This window comes from Pantherophis guttatus, chromosome 2, assembly GCF_059756535.1.
Source record: "Pantherophis guttatus breed Tessera chromosome 2, ASM5975653v1, whole genome shotgun sequence".
Taxonomy (NCBI): domain Eukaryota; kingdom Metazoa; phylum Chordata; class Lepidosauria; order Squamata; family Colubridae; genus Pantherophis; species Pantherophis guttatus.
This window is the reverse complement of record NC_142064.1, coordinates 119,395,464-119,414,044: the sequence shown is the minus strand read 5'-3', so window position 1 is coordinate 119,414,044 and position 18,581 is coordinate 119,395,464. Positions and strand designations below refer to the sequence as shown.

General features: G+C 40.7%; 2 protein-coding genes and 1 non-coding gene across 3 annotated transcripts; 1 reads left to right on the top strand and 2 right to left on the bottom strand.

The window, feature by feature from the left end:
• Window positions 1-772: 772 nt before the first annotated feature.
• RPL10 (ribosomal protein L10) lies at window positions 773-4,983 on the bottom strand. Its single transcript, XM_034434176.3, has 7 exons — window positions 4,929-4,983; window positions 4,779-4,811; window positions 2,882-2,940; window positions 2,523-2,630; window positions 2,301-2,439; window positions 1,793-1,955; window positions 773-1,006 (listed from the first exon to the last, which is right to left on the bottom strand). The coding sequence occupies exons 2-7, from the start codon at window positions 4,799-4,801 to the stop codon at window positions 851-853; spliced, it is 648 nt and encodes a 215-aa protein (XP_034290067.2). The 5' UTR covers window positions 4,802-4,811; window positions 4,929-4,983; the 3' UTR covers window positions 773-850.
• On the bottom strand, window positions 2,103-2,236 carry LOC117675664 (small nucleolar RNA SNORA70). Its single transcript, XR_004594258.1, has one exon. It is a non-coding gene; the product is annotated as a small nucleolar RNA SNORA70 (small nucleolar RNA).
• IDH3G (isocitrate dehydrogenase (NAD(+)) 3 non-catalytic subunit gamma) lies at window positions 4,725-17,992 on the top strand. The gene is made up of 14 exons (XM_034434164.3): window positions 4,725-6,090; window positions 8,662-8,703; window positions 9,519-9,530; window positions 10,131-10,228; window positions 10,371-10,483; window positions 10,888-10,948; window positions 11,646-11,778; window positions 12,266-12,399; window positions 12,808-12,910; window positions 13,275-13,421; window positions 15,470-15,564; window positions 15,731-15,791; window positions 16,820-16,915; window positions 17,788-17,992. Exons 1-14 carry the CDS (start codon window positions 6,022-6,024, stop codon window positions 17,788-17,790), a joined length of 1,167 nt encoding a protein of 388 aa, XP_034290055.1. The 5' UTR covers window positions 4,725-6,021; the 3' UTR covers window positions 17,791-17,992.
• The last annotated feature ends 589 nt before the right edge of the window (window positions 17,993-18,581 follow it).

The following is an 18,581-nucleotide window of genomic DNA, read 5'->3' as shown; positions in this document are numbered from 1 at the left end:
TCTGCAGTGATATTGGAACCCAAGAAAATAAAATAAAAATCTGTGACTGCTTCCATTTCTTCCCTATTTTCCAGGAAATGATGGGACCGGATGCCATGATCTTGTTTTTTTAATGCTGACTTTCAAGCCAACTTTTGCACTCTTTCATTAAAAAAAAAAAAAGAGTGCAAAAGTTGGCTTGAAATTCAACATTAAAAAGACTAAGACCACAAACACCTTCACAGATCATTGCCTTGTTGTGTTGAACAGGTTTGCGCCGCTCAATGAAGCTATGAGCTATGCCATGGATAGCCATCCAAGACGGATAGGTCATAGTGGAGAGTTCTGATAAAACATGGTCGACTGGAGAAAAAAATGGCAACTTATTTTAGGATCCTTGCCAAAAGCAGTATGGACAGTATCAAATTTACCTGTTAACAACCCTCAATCACTTAAAACATCCTGTTCTGAAGGAAGTTTTTCAAACTAAACAAATTATATAGTCAATTTAATGACTAGTAAACTCCAGTAGTCTATATAGAAAGTAACTAACTACACTTGATATGTTGCAAGGATTAGATTGGTAACTGCACACAGGCATTTTAGGCAGTTTTCAGCCATTCCCACTGAAAATAATGTTCCAAAAACACAGAAGAATCCAATTCTGAATTTTTGCCATGCAAATGTTGGGCTTCTGTTCCTTCCTTATGTATGTAACAGATCAAGTCAGAGACCTTTCTTCATGTGAATAGTACATCTTGAAAAGATGTACCCTAACAGTAACAATCACACAGCAGGTACAGAGCTCTTTATTTTGATGCATTTTTCTGTCAAGAAATTAGCACAGTTGTCCTCTAGTTACATCAGACTCTCATGCTGCATGCAAGGCACGCCATTTATCTAAAGGACCCCTGTTAGGTATGTATTTAACTCCACAGCCATCAGGGATGAGGCGCTTCTCAGACACCATTTCCTCAAACATATCAGCATTGAATTTGGTGAAGCCCCATTTCTTAGAAATATGGATCTGGAAAAGGGAGAGAGAGAGAGAGAATAAATGAGAATGGCCAGGAATCCAGCAGCCTATATAATTTGTCTTCAAAGAGCTAAGAGTCACGAATGCCTACATTCTCATTCCTTCTAGAGGCAGTTACCATAACATATGAACAAGGCAGGGAAGGGAGAACATGTCTCTTGGATTGCTTCCCAACCCCTTCATCAGCAGTGGACATAGGAGGCTTCTATATTTTTTTTTCTCTGTGCTGAACTATATTTGTGTTTCCCACATACTTCATCTGCATGCTACAGTATATATGTGTACTGGGAAACAGTCAGCTCTGGATCATGTGAGCAGAAGGGAGAAAGAGGAATTACAATGGACCAATTGGCAGCCTCTGCTGGTTTGGGAATTCTGGGAATTGGGAGTCCACACATCTTAAATTTGCTGAGGGTGAGAAACATTACCATTCTCCCACATAGATTCCCTGGGGACATTACTTTTCTCTGCACTCCCCAGCCAGATTTAGGCCATGTTTGTACTTTTTCCCCAATTTCTGCCCCCCCCCTCCATTTATTCCTATTGTATTCACTATTCAGAGGTATCCTGTTGACAAATAAGAATCCTAAGCCCAGTAGGTGATCTATTTCCAGCACTCAATGGATTTGGAAAGAATAAAAAGAAACTCGTATGGAATTGACAAATCTATTTTGATTATGGTGAGACATAAATGTAACAAATCAGAGATAAGAATAGCAACGCAATGACATGGTCTCCCAAACAAAATGAGATATTTAACATATTTACAAAACCTACCTTCTGACGTCCAGGAAATTTGAATTTGGCTCTGCGCAGCGCTTCAATAACATGCTCCTTGTTTTGCACCTTGGTGCGGATGGACATGATGACTTGGCCAATGTGCACACGGGCCACAGTGCCCTGAGGCTTGCCAAAAGCACCACGCATTCCAGTCTGGAGCCTAATAAGAAGCCAAAGCACAATTTGCAAGTTGTACATAGAACTGATGCTGGTGCCATCAGCGAACTACCAATCAAGCTCTTTTAGCATAATTTCTCAACACTGAAGTCAACCCCTCACATTCTGCTTGTTACTATACTTGACTAATATATGTTCCCAAGGTCCCTTAAGGTGCTCTGTACAACAAACAGAGCACGTACACAACCAAGAGAATTGCTGTGTGCAGACAGTGCACACCAGCCGCTGATAGCAACAGTGGTTGGTCGGCTTAATTGACTGCAGGTTCATTCTCATGCTTTCCCACATACCAGACACACCAAAACTGGTTCTGTAACACATTTTTTACCTGTCAGCTCCAGCACATGATAACATTTTGTTGATGCGGATGACATGGAAGGGGTGCAGGCGCACACGGATGTGAAAACCGTCCTTGCCACAACTCTTCACCATGTATTTGTTGGCACAGATACGAGCAGCTTCTAGAGCTAAAGGTAAACACAAGGTATAAATATGGCAGATTTCAAATTAGTAGCATTCAAGCAGATAGGTTGTACTATCTGCTACTTACCTTCTGATGACAATTGCTCATATTCATCTGATACCATGTGCCCACAGAGTGGGAACTCATCAACCTTAGCCTTTTTCCTGCCCAGATCAAATATCCTGATCTTGGGATCTGAAAAAAAGGGGGCATAAACATTCTTATACATGGTCATATTGAAATAAATGAGAATCAATTTCTGATATTCTTTATCAATTGTGAAATTATTGATTAAGAACCAACATTTTGATGAGGCAACTGGATCCTCTTAGCCAGAAAAGGATCAGAATCAGTATTACATGGCTCTCCAAAATTACAGCTATGCACATTATTAAATAGATTTTTAAATAACATTTAAACCCAAGAAATGTTAACATCCTACTTACCAGGAACACCCCTGCAGAAGCGGGACTTAGGATAAGGCTTATTCTTGCAGTATCGATAACTAGAGAAAAATAAAAGTTGTGAGAGGGAAATTATAGTTCCTTGATTTAAATAAATTGGTATTACTCTCTTTTGGTGAAATGTTAAGTTGAGAGAGTATTATTTAGTAGGGTGATCTTAACAATTTCCAATTGGTCAATCTGTTACTGAAATGGAGCAGTGGGGGAGATCAAGAAACTGGCTTTAGAGGTAAACCATATCATATCATCCTTCTAGTACAAAGCCATTTATTAATCTGAAGAAAAATGGCAGAGATGTATAGGAGAGAATTGCTTCCTGCAGCACATACTTGCATTTTTATATTAATTAAAATGGAACAGAACGCTCCAGCCCTCTTGGCAATTTGTCCACTGGAAACTTTTCTACTGGAAAGTTTATGCTTTATTTCCAGGTGAATTCTTTTTGCCTGTACTTACTCTGTGATGACTTACAATTCAAAGCTGCCCTGCATCATGAACCAAAAGACTAGAAATGTAAAATAATGGACAATCCTGAATTTTGCTATCCAGGACCATCTATTGATACTTTTACATGTCACACTGAATGCTAGAGGGAAACTGTTCATTAATCAATGTTTCTGTGATTGACCTAGTCCTGACAGATGGATAAAACTCGTGGACTTAGCCTTCTCTCAAATGTCATTCAAATGTCATTCTATGTTCCTCATTTCACTCCTGCAAGCCTGACAGCTTATTTTGTAGCGTCTGCTCATAGATTTCAAGTCAACCACCCTTGGGGGGAGCAATCCAATTTTAGAACTCCTTCTCTAAACACCCTCCCATCAGAGAACATCAACAATGCTGCATGGTGTAAGCTTTTAACTCGCATGAAAGCATGTTCAAACCCAGTATGTTACAAACAGCTATAAATCAGATCTGCCGTTTAAATGATCTCACCTGTTAAACCCATGTTACATATACACATTGCAAAGATAGATTAGACTGTTGCTAAATGTTCGTGCATAAATTCTATGAAGGCAATGCACACAAACACAAACACATATAATTTACATAAATGCCAAGTACTGTTAGAATCATAACTATTTCCTTCATATCTTGTTCACAACTGACTACCACTGGGGAGAGATGCAGGGCTTGTTATGGACTTTGCATTACAAGCACAGGAAATATTTTTCCAAACCATGGTTATAGTTATGTTATAGTTATCCCGTATGTTGGCTGCAAAAGGATTTTTGTTGCCATTAGTGACTGTCCCGATCACTGCAGCCCATATACAGCAGTTATTACTAAACTCTCAAAAAAAAGTCCAAAAGGAATTTGCTGTTTAAAGGACGATCCAAACAACTGCTGCAGTTTCCTCTAAGACCCGTGTCTCTTAAAAAAAGTTTTTTGTTCTCAGAGCTATTTTCCACTTTTAAAATCTACGGAGGAACCCCCCCCAAGAGGGATATATATTGTTTTTGTTCATATGGTGTATATTTGTCAGTACTTATCGTATTATCAAATAAAACTGATGCATTTGTAGAATATTTATTGGATCGTGTAAAAAATTGCAAAGTTAAACCTTTCAGATCTTATCATTTTTATGAAAAAAAAAACCTAATTAAAAAAAATACGAAAATAGTGACACTATTTTTTTTTTTACCAGCGCAAGTGTGTTCAATATCTGGCAAACAGTTTTGATTTTACCATCCTGAATGGTTGTTGGGGGACCTCCCCCCCAGTCCTCCGACCACACTTTAAGAAACAGTGTCTTACGAGCCAAGCCTCCCTCCCTCCCTCCCTCCTCCGGAAGAAGCCCATCGCCTCTTCCCAACGAAAAGCCAGCCACGCTCCCTTTGCTCAATCCTGGGGTGGGTGAAGCGCTTCACCAACTCACCAACGTGCTGGTCGGCGGCCCATGACTGCGGCTCTGAAAGAGAAAGAGGTACAGTATTTCAGTCCCGGCGCTCAAAACGAGACCCGGTCTGGGGCCTAGTTGGTTTCCCCATCCCTGAACCGCGTTACCCGCCATCACACGCGTACGTACCTCGCCGAGCGGAAAGAAAGTGGGGCAGCGCCTGCGCACCACTTATAAATGTCACCGCTCTAGGATGTCTCTTAGGACCATAGAGAAGTCCCCCCCCCCCACCACCACCAAGGGATCCTGTTGCTGGGAGGGGAGTCCATAAGAGGGCACACCATAGAGAAATGGGATAGACCAACCCCGAATGCTTCTCAAATGGGGGTTGTGTGTTATGCTGTTGGGAAGGGGGAGGAGGAGGAATTATGAAGGTGACAACACAATAGGCGTTTCGTTTGATACAGTCGGGATATTTATGTTGTTTTATTCCATGATTTTGAACTTTGATCATAGGAGCGTTAGACAGAAGGGAACGAGTTCGTTTAAAATCTCAGAATATTTCAATAAAATTGAACTTTGGATTTGAGTGCAGGACACCGCTCGACAGGCATTCTATTTCTCCCACAACGTTCGAGTGAATGGTTAGTTCCCAAAGTCTCGTTTTAAGTTATTTTTCAGTGCCTCAGTCAGACTATAGTGGGAAGATATAAACTGGGGTTAAATCCTGTAATACGGTATTTCAAGATTGTGTAAATTGGCTTTTAGAAATAATTTGGGTGCGAACAGTTTTATTGTATTGGAATTTTCAGAAACAATTCAAGCTGTTGAGGCTTTTACACGGTCGTGACTAACCCATCTCTCCACTTAACTACAAAAAGACATAACTTCTAGGCATGTTTGCATAAAACCAACGCAACAGTAATAATTTTGCACCCATTGGACATGAGAAACACATTGTATTACAGCAGTTTTATCTCGCCATATTCAAATTATTCCAAGCGATTTCCATTAACAACATATAACGTCAATGCCATATTCCGGAATACTCTTAATATGAATGAAAAACTCAATTCGTAATTAAAGCTATGGAGGGAAAAATTTTCCTATCTCTATGGTTGCAAAAACCATAGAGTCTCTCCCCCTCCCACATATGGCGCATGAGCTTCGCGCGATCACGCGCGCGCGAATACGGAGACGCGCACGGGATTTTGTCCTAAGTCTCGCGATACCAGGGTCTTGTTATCCACTCCATGCTCATCTTTCTGAAGGAGACTGAAGGATGGCCGTTTCGGTGGTTTTCAGCACAACTAGGCAGCTTTGGAGACCGACTCTGCTGGTTCCTCGATCGGTGAGAGGGTTATTATATACGGTTTTAACCTCGAGTTTACGGGATGCGAAATGAAATAAGGATACTTTGGTTTGTTCAGGGGGAAATGGGGGAATTTGCTGCGATTTTTCTGATTGGTTGGGGTGAGCCTGGTAGGCGGCGCAAACGGAGAAAGAGGCTTTTGCATTGGTTGGACGTCTTGATAGGGGCGTTTCCCAAATAGGCGATATAGATGGAGTGGGTGGGATTATTGCTCTTGGATTGGAAAAGTGAAATAAAACAGCTGTTTTGCAAAATTGGATGATAAAAATCACACGACGAAGACAAGGTATGCACTTCAAGCTTACTGGTTTGCAAGAAACGGATTCAGATTTTTTTTTTCCCGGGTGGAAAAAAATGGTCTTAAATAAAGGAGGTGCTTCTTGAGAAGAGGTTCTGGAACTACAGTAGTGGCCAAAATTGTGGAAACCTTTTGAGAAAAGTGTATTTTTGAGGTTTGATGGCTAATAACACTTTATTTTTTTTGGAGTTTCAAGATAATCATATTCCACTGCTGGAATGGCCTGGGAATAGCCCAGACCTTAACCCAGTTGAAAATCTATTGAGCTGACTAAAGAAACTTGTTAGTCAGAAGCGACCCAGCAATAAAACTCAGTTAATAGAAGCAATCATTTAATCTTGGTTTCACATTATAACAGCTGCAGAACTAAAAGACTTGGTTCACTCCATGGGAAGCCGTTGTTAAGGCCGTAATTCATGCTAAACCCAACTAAGTATTAACTGACATGGTGATAATTTTTGTATCTCTCGTTTTTTTCTATGGTGATAATTTTTGTATATCTCATTTTTTCTATGTGCTTCACTTTTCTTCTTTGTACTGTAACTGCAATAGCAGTACAGTGCAATTCTAATAGCAAATCCTTCATAAAGGTTATTGCATTACATTCTTGATTAAATTATCTTTCCATTGATATATAATTTTATGGTACTACTCCAAAAAAAGTGGTGTTATTAGCTAATTTTAGAAAATACACTTTTCCCAAAAGGTTTCCACAATTTTGGCCACTACTGTAGCCAAAATTTTGTAGTCAAAAAAATCCTGTTTGAGAACAGAATTTAACTGCAATTTACCCACAATTTCTTCATTTTTTTCATTTAATTTAATTTAAATGAAAAAAGCAATTTGTTATTGTTAAACACGGGATAGTTGTAGGGAAGGCCTTATGGATTTATTAGAGATAGGTGAAATTGATTCTGGCTATTTTGCACACAGCTGCTCAAAGTCATTGGGAACTCACTGCTTTTTTTAAATGATACATTGCTGTAAAACATCTGAACAGTAGCCTACTATTTTATTTTTCATGTTGGAAGCAATGATCTGTTTAATAATCTCATCTAATTAATTTCTCTTTGCTTTGGTTTTGAAAACCCAGAAACAAGTGAGTGGGGAGAAGGGGGAAATTGTAGCTGTTATTGACAAGCATTTTTATACCTTGAGTGCCATCACACAGAATTTAGAATATATTTACCTGTATTTGTATACATTTTGCTGAAGTTTTTCCACATAAACTTTTCTTCTATTCTGTCATACAAAACACAGGATATCCACCCCTTTTCCTACTTCCTGCCTTTTCTGATTGTATAGCAAAAATGTAAAGAAGAGTGTAGAAAATTAGCCCCAAGTGTTTCTCACCATTTGCTCTGTTACATGTGACTGTTGGGTGTAATTACATCCTTAATTTACAACATTTAGTTCATTTAGTGACTTCAAAGTTACAACAGCACTGAAAAATGACTTATGACCATTTTTCACCCTTACAACCATTACAACATAGTCACCTGATTAAACTTCAGGCGCTGGGCGATGCTTGCAGTGTCCCTGGGTCATGTGATTACGTTTTGCAACCTTCTGACAAGTAAAGTCAGTGGGGAAGCCAGGTTCATTTAACAACCGGGTTACTAACTTAATAACTGCAGTCATTCATTGCAGTGATTCACTTTAACAAAAGAAAAGTTGTAAAATGGGACAAAATTCACTTAACTGTCTTGCTTAGTAAAAAAAAAAAAATTGGGCTCGATTGTAGTTGTAAATTGAGGACTATCAGTACTCGGCAGGGCTTTTAAAAACCACTAGTTTGCTAGCAATGTTGTTGCAATAGGGAAAGAGAATTCTCTGCAGGCATGGCTGCTCATTTTTTTTAAAATTTGATTTATATGCCGCCCTTCTCTGGAGACTCAGGGCGGCTTACAATGCGTTCATTTCACTTCTCACTAATATCAGTGGGGGGAGGTTTCAGCAACAGGCTTAGGGCCAATGTCAAATTATTCCTGTTATAGGAAGCTTGTGGGTAAATCCTATTAATGGAATTATATTCAAGTTTAGAATTGCATCCTTAACGTTTTTGTACATTTTTATCATTTAATTTGAATTTGAACAAAGTATGTGTGGATTGTTCTGGTTGTCCCAATTTGATTTTCTGTAAATCGCTGATGTGAATATATCCCGATCTTGTTTCCCTCTTAAGAATCACAGACTTCTAGATTCTCAAATGTGTTCTCTTACCTGTCCTGTTATTTCCCTCTGTCTCACAGGTGCAGGCTATAACAGATGGCAATCGCAGAAATATTGCCTCAGTATGTATAATTTATGCATCTTTACTGTAGAAAGATTTTGTTGTGAAAAACCATACTCTGTTCCATATTACAGCATTCCCCAACCTGATGCTGCGTTGGTACAGGTTCCATAGCAATTGTTTTAGATGGTCAGGTTGGGATCTGTGTAAATATCATGCTGCATTGGACCATAAGGAATGTGGTTTTCAATACTGAATGTAAATTATCTTCCTCTTCATTCAAAGTTAAAGCAATATATATTCAATATATTTAGACATTTTCAGAACTGTTAGGCATTAGGAATATGTATAATAGGGACCTTTTCCAAATTGCCCAGTCATGTATTCTGATAGCTAATTTAATTAGCAAGAGCAAATAACAATACTGTAAAAGATCAGAGCATGCGATTGCAATAGATTTAAGCCATTGGAAAATGTTTTCCCAATCTTTCATTTTTTAAAAGATGCTTGTTTCATTCTTTTTTCACTTAATCTTTCAATCTTTCATGGTCCCTTTTGTCTTTGAATGAAACTTGGGCATCTCTGCAATCCTGAGTGATATTGCTTCCTGAAGTAAAACCCTGCAGTTTGTTATGGTTTATTTTAGGACATAAAAATTGTAAATGCTTTGTCTGAATTCAGTATTTTATGAATATATTTTATAATTTATTTACCTTAGGAGGAGAGAAAGTGTTTTGGAAAAATAATGTAAAAATAGTAGTAACAAAATGATTCACAGATGTTATGATGCTTAATTTTGTATTTTCTAAGATTAAAATAGGCATTTTTCTTTTCTCTCTTTTCCACCGTGTCCTGCTCCTGTCACATCATCTACAGCAACAGAGTATTGTAAGTAATTTTCCTACCTCATTGTTGCATGGAAAAATTAAAGAGCCGGCCAAAGGCTGAAGGCTGTCTCCTGTAGTTTCTGAATATCTAAGAGAATTGTAAATCCCTATTCTGGAAAATCCTGGGCAAAAGAAATGGTTAATTTTATATTTTTTATTAAAAATATTGTTGCAGGTTCAGAACTGATGGCAGAGGTCCATTGTCAGAAATCTTTTCCTTTCAGCGACCAGCCAGATCATCCCCAGAATTTCTGAAAAAGCTTTTCTATGCAGTTACTCCCAGGAATCCAAATATAACACAAGAGATTGGGTCTGATTCCTTTTCAAAGCCCAAACCTACCTGCCTCAGATTTGTCTCCCAAGGATGCCCTATTCTGTCCAGAGTATCAGATAGTACACAGGCTTCTTTGTCCCATTGAATTGTCCCCTCCACCCCCCTTGCAATGGACAGCCACAGGAAAGACTTTGATTCTCCCCCACCCCCTTTTTTTATGGATTGATAATGTTCAATCATGCAGACTCTTTGAGAAGACTATGGACGATTGGATTGTTTGAAATCATCCCTTCTCTCTCTCCTTTTTTTTTTTGTGTGTGTGTGTAGCCTCCCCCAGCCAAGTATGGAGGTCGCCATACTGTGACCATGATCCCAGGAGATGGGATTGGGCCAGAGCTCATGCTTCATGTCAGAGAATTGTTCCGGTATGGTTTCTTTCTTTTCCACCTTTCTAGAGCTATGCCTAAAACAAAGGCAGCCTAACTCTGATCACTCACCCTGGTAATGCTGGAGGTTTCCATTTTCCTTGGACTGTTTGTCCCAGATCTCTCTTTTTCTCTGCCCCAGGCATGCCTATGTACCCGTGGATTTTGAGGAAGTTCTAGTGAGCTCAGAGGCATCCGAAAGTGACATACAAAATGCTCTCATGGCTATCCGCCGTAACCGTGTGGCTCTCAAAGGTAATGATGGTCCTTTGTCTCACATAGATAATCTTGGAGTTGGAAGGGCTAAAACAAAAAATGGACCTTTGACATTATCTGTGCTAATGAAAAAGGCTGGAAAGAGCCAATGTTATATGAACATATGAGCACAGAGATAGAATTGTATTGCTGAGATATGAGAAGTTAATGGAGTTTGGAATGGAGGTGGATTCAGTAATGCCCTGAATCTTACAGCGAGAATAAAGAATCACTGTGGTCTTCAAACCTAATTGGAAGGGTTTTTAAAATGTTTCTTAAAAGGTATAAACAACAAAAAGTGATTCTATAAATACATTTCTTGGAGTACCTTTCTCGGTCACTTTTTGTTTTGCTGCTCAGAAAGCCAGAGCCTTTTATTCATTTTCTTTTCCTGACCTTTATAGGAAACATCGAGACAAACCATAACCTGCCACCTTCCCACAAATCCCGGAACAACATACTGCGGTAAGATAAAGGCTCAACTTAAAATGGCAGGCAGAGCTTTGGAACTATTTAAGCCAGACCTGCACAAATGTTATCTTTGAGGCAAACAGACGGACAGCCATATCTGTTGCTCCAACAGCAACACAAGTCTGTTTGACTGAGGTCTTAATATTAGAGAACTAGAGGTGGTGGTCCATGTTTGGGAAACACTTTTGCCGATAGGATGTTCAGCTTGTGGTTCAAAGCTGATCAGCTAGATCAGGGGTCTGCAACCTTAAACACTCAAAGAGCCATTTGAACCCATTTCCCACAGAAAACACCAGGAGCCACAAAACCGTTCCCGTGCCTGACTATTTCTTGAGTGGCCACAAGCATGTGTAGTTGAATTAAACGTTCTGTTTTCTTCTGAAACTTTTCTTTTCTTGGATTTATCCATGGTTGGCCTACCGGGGGTTGAAAAGCTCAATAAATCGCGTGCTGGCAGGTGTCGCACATTGGTGGTTGTGACGTATATTTTGAGTGACGGAGCCGCAGTAGAGGGGTGAAAGAGCCACATGCGGCTCCAGAGCCGTAGGTTGCTGACTCCTGAGCTAGATTCAAGAAGAGGGATATTGCCTGTTTCTTTGTGGGCTGCATCTCTCCTGGTGCTTTCTTAAGCAGCTGAGAAGCAGTGACTCTCCACTGTGTGAGCTTGCCTTTTCTGTCTCTATCTCCACAGTACTAATTTGGATCTCTTTGCTAATGTGATTCATTGCAAGAGCCTTCGAGGTGTGGCAACCAGGCACCATGATATCGACATCCTCATTGTCCGGGAGAACACAGAGGGGGAATACAGCAGCCTAGAACATGAGGTGCTTTTATTCAGGAAACTTATGTTCTTTTCTCTTTCCACATTCGCTGCTAGCCTCAACCCCATTTGCATGGCGGGGGGGGGGGGAGAATCTCTGTCCTACAGGTGTACAGTTGTTTGCTTTGCTGCACTGAGGAAGGTAAGGGAATGATGATAGCGCTGTATGGAAGACTATAGAACTAAGTGTCTTTACAATGTTGGAGCATCAAAGGTCATGGCCTGCCAAGTCAGAAACTTGTGGACTGAGAGTCCTCTTCATTTAGGAGCTGTCCGTTGGCAGCCCAGAGACTATCCTACTATGTATCTTTTTTTTACGTTTAAGGCAAGACAAGGTACTTGCAAAGATTGTATAGGTACAAGGGAAATCACAAGCCAAGAACTGACTTCCTGTATGAAATGGTTCTCTTAAGTCAGGATTTCAGTTTTCTTGCCCTGTAGACACCAGGCCCTGGTGGAACCCAGGAGCACTGATCGTGTCCTTTCCACAGAGTGTCTCTGGCGTGGTGGAGAGCCTCAAGATCATCACAAAAACAAAATCGCTGCGCATTGCTGAATATGCTTTCAGGTTGGCACACGAAGCTGGTCGCAAGAAAGTGACAGCTGTCCACAAGGCCAATATTATGTAAGTTGGAAGATAAAAAGACTGAGTTCACGTATCACAGCAGTCCTTAATTGGGTGAACTATGATTTGTCGAATAAACCATAGTGGGCTGACTTTATATAACCTACCACAAAAGTTGTGGCTTAGTATGAAGTGTGAATTGTATGTAGAATATTCTGTAGCCTAATAGTAACCAAGCTCTGGGGCAAGTGCTGTCAGATAGAGCACCTGTATTTTTCCCATATAGACCCTTTTCAGGTTTAGGATAGTTATTTTCTTGTGCTGTGGGGTGGAGACAGGCCTTTTCTCTGTTTTCTCTTGCTCCACAAATATTCTTAACTCTTCTTCTGAAGCTCTCATTGCCTCTTATTTTTGCTGGAGACCCATCATTTGCTGTGGCTCACTTGTTCCTCTTTTCCTCCCCTAAAGGAAACTGGGTGACGGTCTGTTCCTGCAGTGTTGCAAAGAGGTGGCATCTGGCTACCCAAATATCACCTTTGAGAGCATGATTGTTGACAACACCACCATGCAGGTACCGTCATGTTGGTTTAGTTTTAAGTCCAGCTGCGGCTGTAGGGAAGCTGCTTTTCACTGAGTAAGGCCCTTGGGCCATGTTGTCCATTAGATTAATATAAGTAACAGGAGCTTTCCGGGCTTCCAGGCAGAGTCTGCTTTGAAGTTCATGGGACTGAATTTAGCAATCTCTAATCTTATTTCTTGATTAGGGTTTGTGCTTTTTTTATATGGTGGACAGAAATGATTTTAATTGGAGGTCTTTATGCATACTTTCAGTTTAGATGCAGAGGAATCGCCCTGTGTCTCCTTAGAGTGGATAAGAGAGAAAAAAAGCATGTTATGAATACTGGGATAACTCACTGCTTTTTTTGAATCTCCAGCTGGTTTCCCGCCCACAGCAGTTTGACGTCATGGTTATGCCTAACCTCTATGGCAATATTGTCAACAATGTCTGCGCTGGATTGGTTGGCGGTCCAGGCCTGGTCCCAGGAGCCAATTATGGTCGTGACTATGCAGTTTTTGAAACGGTAATGTGCGTGAGATGGCTACGTTTTTGAGAGGGATGGATCTCCAAATCACAACTCGGTCATGATAAACAGTAAGGAAACATGGGCAGATATCTTTCCATCCACTATTGCAATATTTCCCAACTATTGGATGCATAACATTGGTGAAATGTAGGAGGAGCCTAAGTGGGATACAGGCTCATCGACATGGTTCAAGCACCTCCTGGTTGGTCAGGCTTGAGGAACTTTCAGCAGTTCCATCTGGAGGTGACAGAGCTTTGCAAGGATCAAAATGCTTTTTTTTGGTAGTTTGGTTCTTTGCTGGTTGATGCTGTAAAGAGGAAAAGAACAATAGAATAGTTTTCTTCCTACTGCGGCTGTTAAGAGAATATCACGATCCTCAATCCTTCTCTTCTTACAATTAAGCTCCCTCTAGGTTTCGCTCACATTTGACTTTGCAAGCTGCTGCCAGAAGCAAGATGTCCACTCTCCCTTTTCTCTCACTTCTCACTGCTGCTTATAAAGCTGTGATGGGGAACCTGTGGCACGCAGTGTCCTCTGATGGCATGCGAGCCGTCGCCCCAGTTCAGCTCCGCTGCGCATGCAGTCTCCCGCCGGCCAGCTGGTTTTTGGGTCTCTGCTGCACATACGCAGGGGGCGTGTGGGGGGGCAGTGTGTGCATGCCCAGGGGGGCTCAGGTGTGCGCATGCTCATTCACACGCGCTTTGGGCACTTGGTCTGGAAAAGGTTAGTCATCACTCTTATAAAGCAGTAAATGTCTTACAGAGAACAGCTATGCTCTGTTGACTGCCTTTCACCGCAGCTTCTTGCCTTGCCTTTCAGTTAATAATGTCATGACTAGTTTGCATTTTGAAACCCTAGCAGCAGAACTTATTCCAATTGCTATTGACACAATACTTTTGAATTCTGAAAATTAGCAGTAAATCAGAGTTGGTAAAGACTAGTTAAACCATTTGAGTTCCAATTCTTTTATCTGTTCAGAACCCAAGTTAACCTGACAGAATGCCTTAAATATGTCTTCCTTGAAAAAAAGTGGTCTGTTTTATTTCTGTCATGGCAGGACTCAGGTTCTTTGATAGATACTTCACGACTTATAGCCATTTGTTTAGCAATCCTCCAGAGTTAACAACGGTGCTGGAAAAAAAATGACTTGCGCTTATGATTGTTGCAGCATCCCCAGTTGTGATCCTTTTTGTGCGCTTGACAGCTGGCATGAATTTATAATGTTGCAGCAATCTGAGGTCATGTAATTGGCAGCCAGCCAGCTTCTGACAAGTGAAGCCAATTGTAGAAGCTGGATTTACTGTATTTTTCACTCCATAAGACGCTCCTGACCATAAGACGTACCTAGGTTTAGAGGAGGAAAACAAGAAAAAAAAAATCTGCCTCTGCCTCCCAGCTTCATCTGGTATTCATCTGGCTAGTGTCCTTGCAGCAAACAGCCTGGTCAGCTTCAGCATGTTATCACAGCCCCAGTACATGACTTGTCAGGTTGCACCCACCACTGGTCAGCTGAGCAACAGCTGGATCCCGGCCTCCCGTAGCCCTGCTGGCCAACCAGAAACGCTGCCATTGCTGCCTCCTCCATGTCTGCTGCCTCCGCCAGGGAACACTGGAGCCTTCACTGCCAAGCAGCTGATCGGCGGTTGGATTGGTCTCCCGGAATACTGCCGATCAGCTGTTCCAGGTGGCAGGGATCACTGCTGTCATTTGCCGCTGCTCTCACCCATATTCGCTCCATTAAGAGACACAGACATTTCCACCCACTTTTGGGAGAAAAAAAAAGTGTCTTATGGAGGGAAAAATACAGTAATTAATGATGATTCACTTAACAACTGCAGCAAAATTTTTTTTTGTAAAATCATGCACAATTTCTTTAATCACCTTGATTAGCAACAGAAATTCTTGGTCCTAATTGTGGTTATAAATCAAGAACTACCTCTACAATTATTGTGGGACGTAGCACACAAAAGGTTGAGGATGTCTTGGGGATATTACCGAAATCATCCCTTGGCTTTTCCTTTTCTCCTTTTCCCATTTCTCCATAGGCCACACGCAATACCGGCAAAAGTATTGCAGGCAAGAACATTGCAAACCCCACAGCAATGCTCCTCGCCAGCTGTATGATGCTGGATCACCTTAGGTAGGTGGCCTGAGGGTTAAATGAAGGATCAGACTATACTGATGGGTTCCTAAAAGGGAAAGATGGGATTGAAATGAATAAATAATCCCTGCCCTCATATTGGGGATGGGAGAAGAGAGGCTGGTTTGGGCTGCTGTTCTTAAGAAAGATCTGTCATTCATTACAGGTTGCACAGCTATGCGTCTGTGATCCGCAAGGCAGTCCTAACCGCCATGGATGATGCGGAAGTAAGTTGCTCTTATTCTGATCTGGACAGTCCTTGATCAAGATATTGGGAAGTAACAAGTTTTTTTAAAAAAAAGATCTAGTCACTTGGACTTTAGGGACCAGTAGTGTCCTTAGAATCTCTTGAAAAAGTGGGAATGGGTTTCTTGATACTGGATAGAATCTATTTGGGTGTATTGCCATAATAAGCATTATATTACACAACATGCTGGAGGGAGTAGAAGCAAGATGTTTTCCTATTCCAGAATGGAGTAAAGTTGCTCTTAATATTTGCCTGGGGAGAAATTCACAGAAGAGCTCAAGTAAAATAGATGTGTTGTAGATGAAAGCCAGTTTGGTGTAGTGGGTGACCTTGGGCCAATCACTCTCTCCCAGCCCTAAGAAGCAGGCAATGGCTACCCACTTCTGAAATCTTGCCAGGAAAACTGCAGGGACTTGTTCACACAGTTGCTAGAACTTAACACTGACTTGGAGGTGAGCACACATGTACACACACAAAGATGAAAGATGAACCATTTTTCTGAATAGAAAGGTGGATTGATATTTATATAGTATTATAGAGCCATCTTTTTTGTGATCTTCTCCAAGAATAGAGAGTAAAAAGTGTCCTCAAAAGCCTTTGATCTGCAACAACGGAAAGACTTGCTACTGGTTCTTCTCTAATAACGGAATTTTGACATTGGAGAGGAATAAAAAAATTCCAAAAAAAGCCATGGGATACACAGGACATCCCAGTCTCTGTTTCTTGACTTCCTCTGCAAAGTTATGGGGCTGTATATCAAACATCCCAGCTGTCAATGATGTAATTCATACTGATCGCATTGGGTACAACAAAAAGTCAAAATAAGAAGAGGATCTTATCAAGTTTAATTTTAAGTAATATCCTCACTTATGCCAGCCCTGCTCAGGAATCGTAGTTGCAAAAGGCCAGATATTCAGCACAGGTCTTCAACCAATAGTGGGACGTCTGTTGCTACAATGCAGTTGAGAGTGAGACTGGCTTAGTACAGTTCTGTATTTTCTTCTTTAGACCCACACTCCAGATATTGGGGGCCAGGGTACCACCTCAGCAGCCGTTCAATCAATCATGAAGCAGATCATCAAGCCTAGGTCTCACCTGGCACAGGTAAGAGAATAGAAGAAAGAAGTTCCTAGATTGGGGATGGAGCTGGTTGCAGTGAATTAATTGCATGTTTGGGCTACAGGGCATGCCAGACATATGGAGACAGCTGCATTTATTTTTAGTAGGAAATAGATGTACAGGCAGTCCTTGACTTATGACCATTTGTTTAACAAACCCAAGTTACAAGGGTGCTCAAAAAAGGTATTTCTGATTCGTCCTCTCATGTCCATTGCAGTGTCCCTGCCATCATCATCAAAATTAGGGCACTTGAAAACTGTTCTGTATTTACAATGGTTGCAGCATCCCAGGGTCACATGATCACTGTTGATGACCTTCCCAGGGAGCTTCCAACAAGCTGTTTGTGTGTGTGTGTGTGAGATTTGCTCAATAGTGATAATATGCTTAACGACCACGGCAGAAAAGACTGTAAAATCAGGCACAACTCACTCAATGACCACACTGTTTAGTAATGGACATTCTGGTCCCAATTGTGGTTGTAAATCAAGGATTATCTGTAAAGCAAAAGGGGAAAGGGATAATGGGCAGCAGGAATTGTAGCCTACTCCAATATGACATTGGTCACGTCAGTTTTATATCCATCAATTTTCTATGACAGAAAGTTTGGGGAATGACCCAAGTTGGGAGGATGCCAGATGGAAAAAATATTCTAGGTTTTCTTTTTAAATTGTTTTACCCATAATAAAAGCCAAGAAAACATTTAGAAGAGGTCACTGTAGGTAAGATCAGGTTGAAATGTAACTTGCCTTGCCCTAGGCTTTTGTCTTTTGCAGTGTAGCAATTTAGCAACATAGCCTGATTCTGTCCTGAAACACTCTTATCTAATAATATTACTACATTTGCTTTTTGTTTAATAGTAAATGAAGCTGAAGGCCAAAGCTATTCCAGCTACAGCAGATACCCATTTTTTTTCTTCAATAAAAGCAAAGGAGCAACTCTTATGAATGGTGCAGACCTTTTCATTTTAAATTATTCAAATATCCTTCTTCTGTATATAGTGTGTAAGTTAATGTTTCTCACCCAGCTCCCTGAACTGGAGATAATAAATATAAACAGAGAGGTTTTCTGGACTCTTATTTTTAGCCTGGTTGACAGAAAATCATAACAATAAAAATAAAATGGAGTGACTTGGAATGAAAATGAATGCTGAAGTATCCTGAAAAATCAAGGTCTGGAGAACAGTAGCCAGATCACCTACTTTGAACCAGGACTTTCAGTAGAGAATGGGGAATGTTGTGGGCAACATTGCAAAAATGGCATTGCTGCTGTTATCTTTGAATCTATGAATGTTGACCGAGTGCCCTTTGTCATTTTTATACAAAAATTATAATTATTTTGTTTTAGAAAATAAAAGTGAGCTTTTACTACAATACATTCCCCCCTCCCCCCAACGTATGAATAATATAGATTTTCTAATTTGCCTACCTCTTGTGCTATTGGCAGAATGGAGATTCAAACATGGTACTCTGAGTCTTACTGTCTCAATGAGCTGTTCTCATTTAAAAGGAAAGTAATATTCCTGCTGCAGAAAGCATGGATTTTTAAAATAGATAGTTGAGCAGGGCCAGTTTAAAAGTGTATCAAAACTGCTAGCTTCAACTTCCATGCAAACTGGCCCATTTCTGTTCCCATCCCTGTTACAGCTTGTCCA

Bases quoted from the DNA above. Each gene is read 5' to 3' on its own strand.
- RPL10 (XM_034434176.3), bottom strand. From the start codon at position 4,801: ATGGGCCGCCGACCAGCACGTTG. The intron at 2,941-4,778 runs GTGAGTTGGTGA...ATTTTTCTCTAG, and splicing joins GGCCGCCGACCAGCACGTTG to TTATCGATACTGCAAGAATA. The intron at 1,007-1,792 runs GTAGGTTTTGTA...TCCCTTTTCCAG, and splicing joins AATTTCCTGGACGTCAGAAG to ATCCATATTTCTAAGAAATG.
- IDH3G (XM_034434164.3), top strand. From the start codon at position 6,022: ATGGCCGTTTCGGTGGTTTTCAGCACAACTAGGCAGCTTTGGAGACCG. The intron at 6,091-8,661 runs GTGAGAGGGTTA...TCTGTCTCACAG, and splicing joins CTCTGCTGGTTCCTCGATCG to GTGCAGGCTATAACAGATGG. The intron at 12,911-13,274 runs GTACCGTCATGT...TTGAATCTCCAG, and splicing joins TTGACAACACCACCATGCAG to CTGGTTTCCCGCCCACAGCA.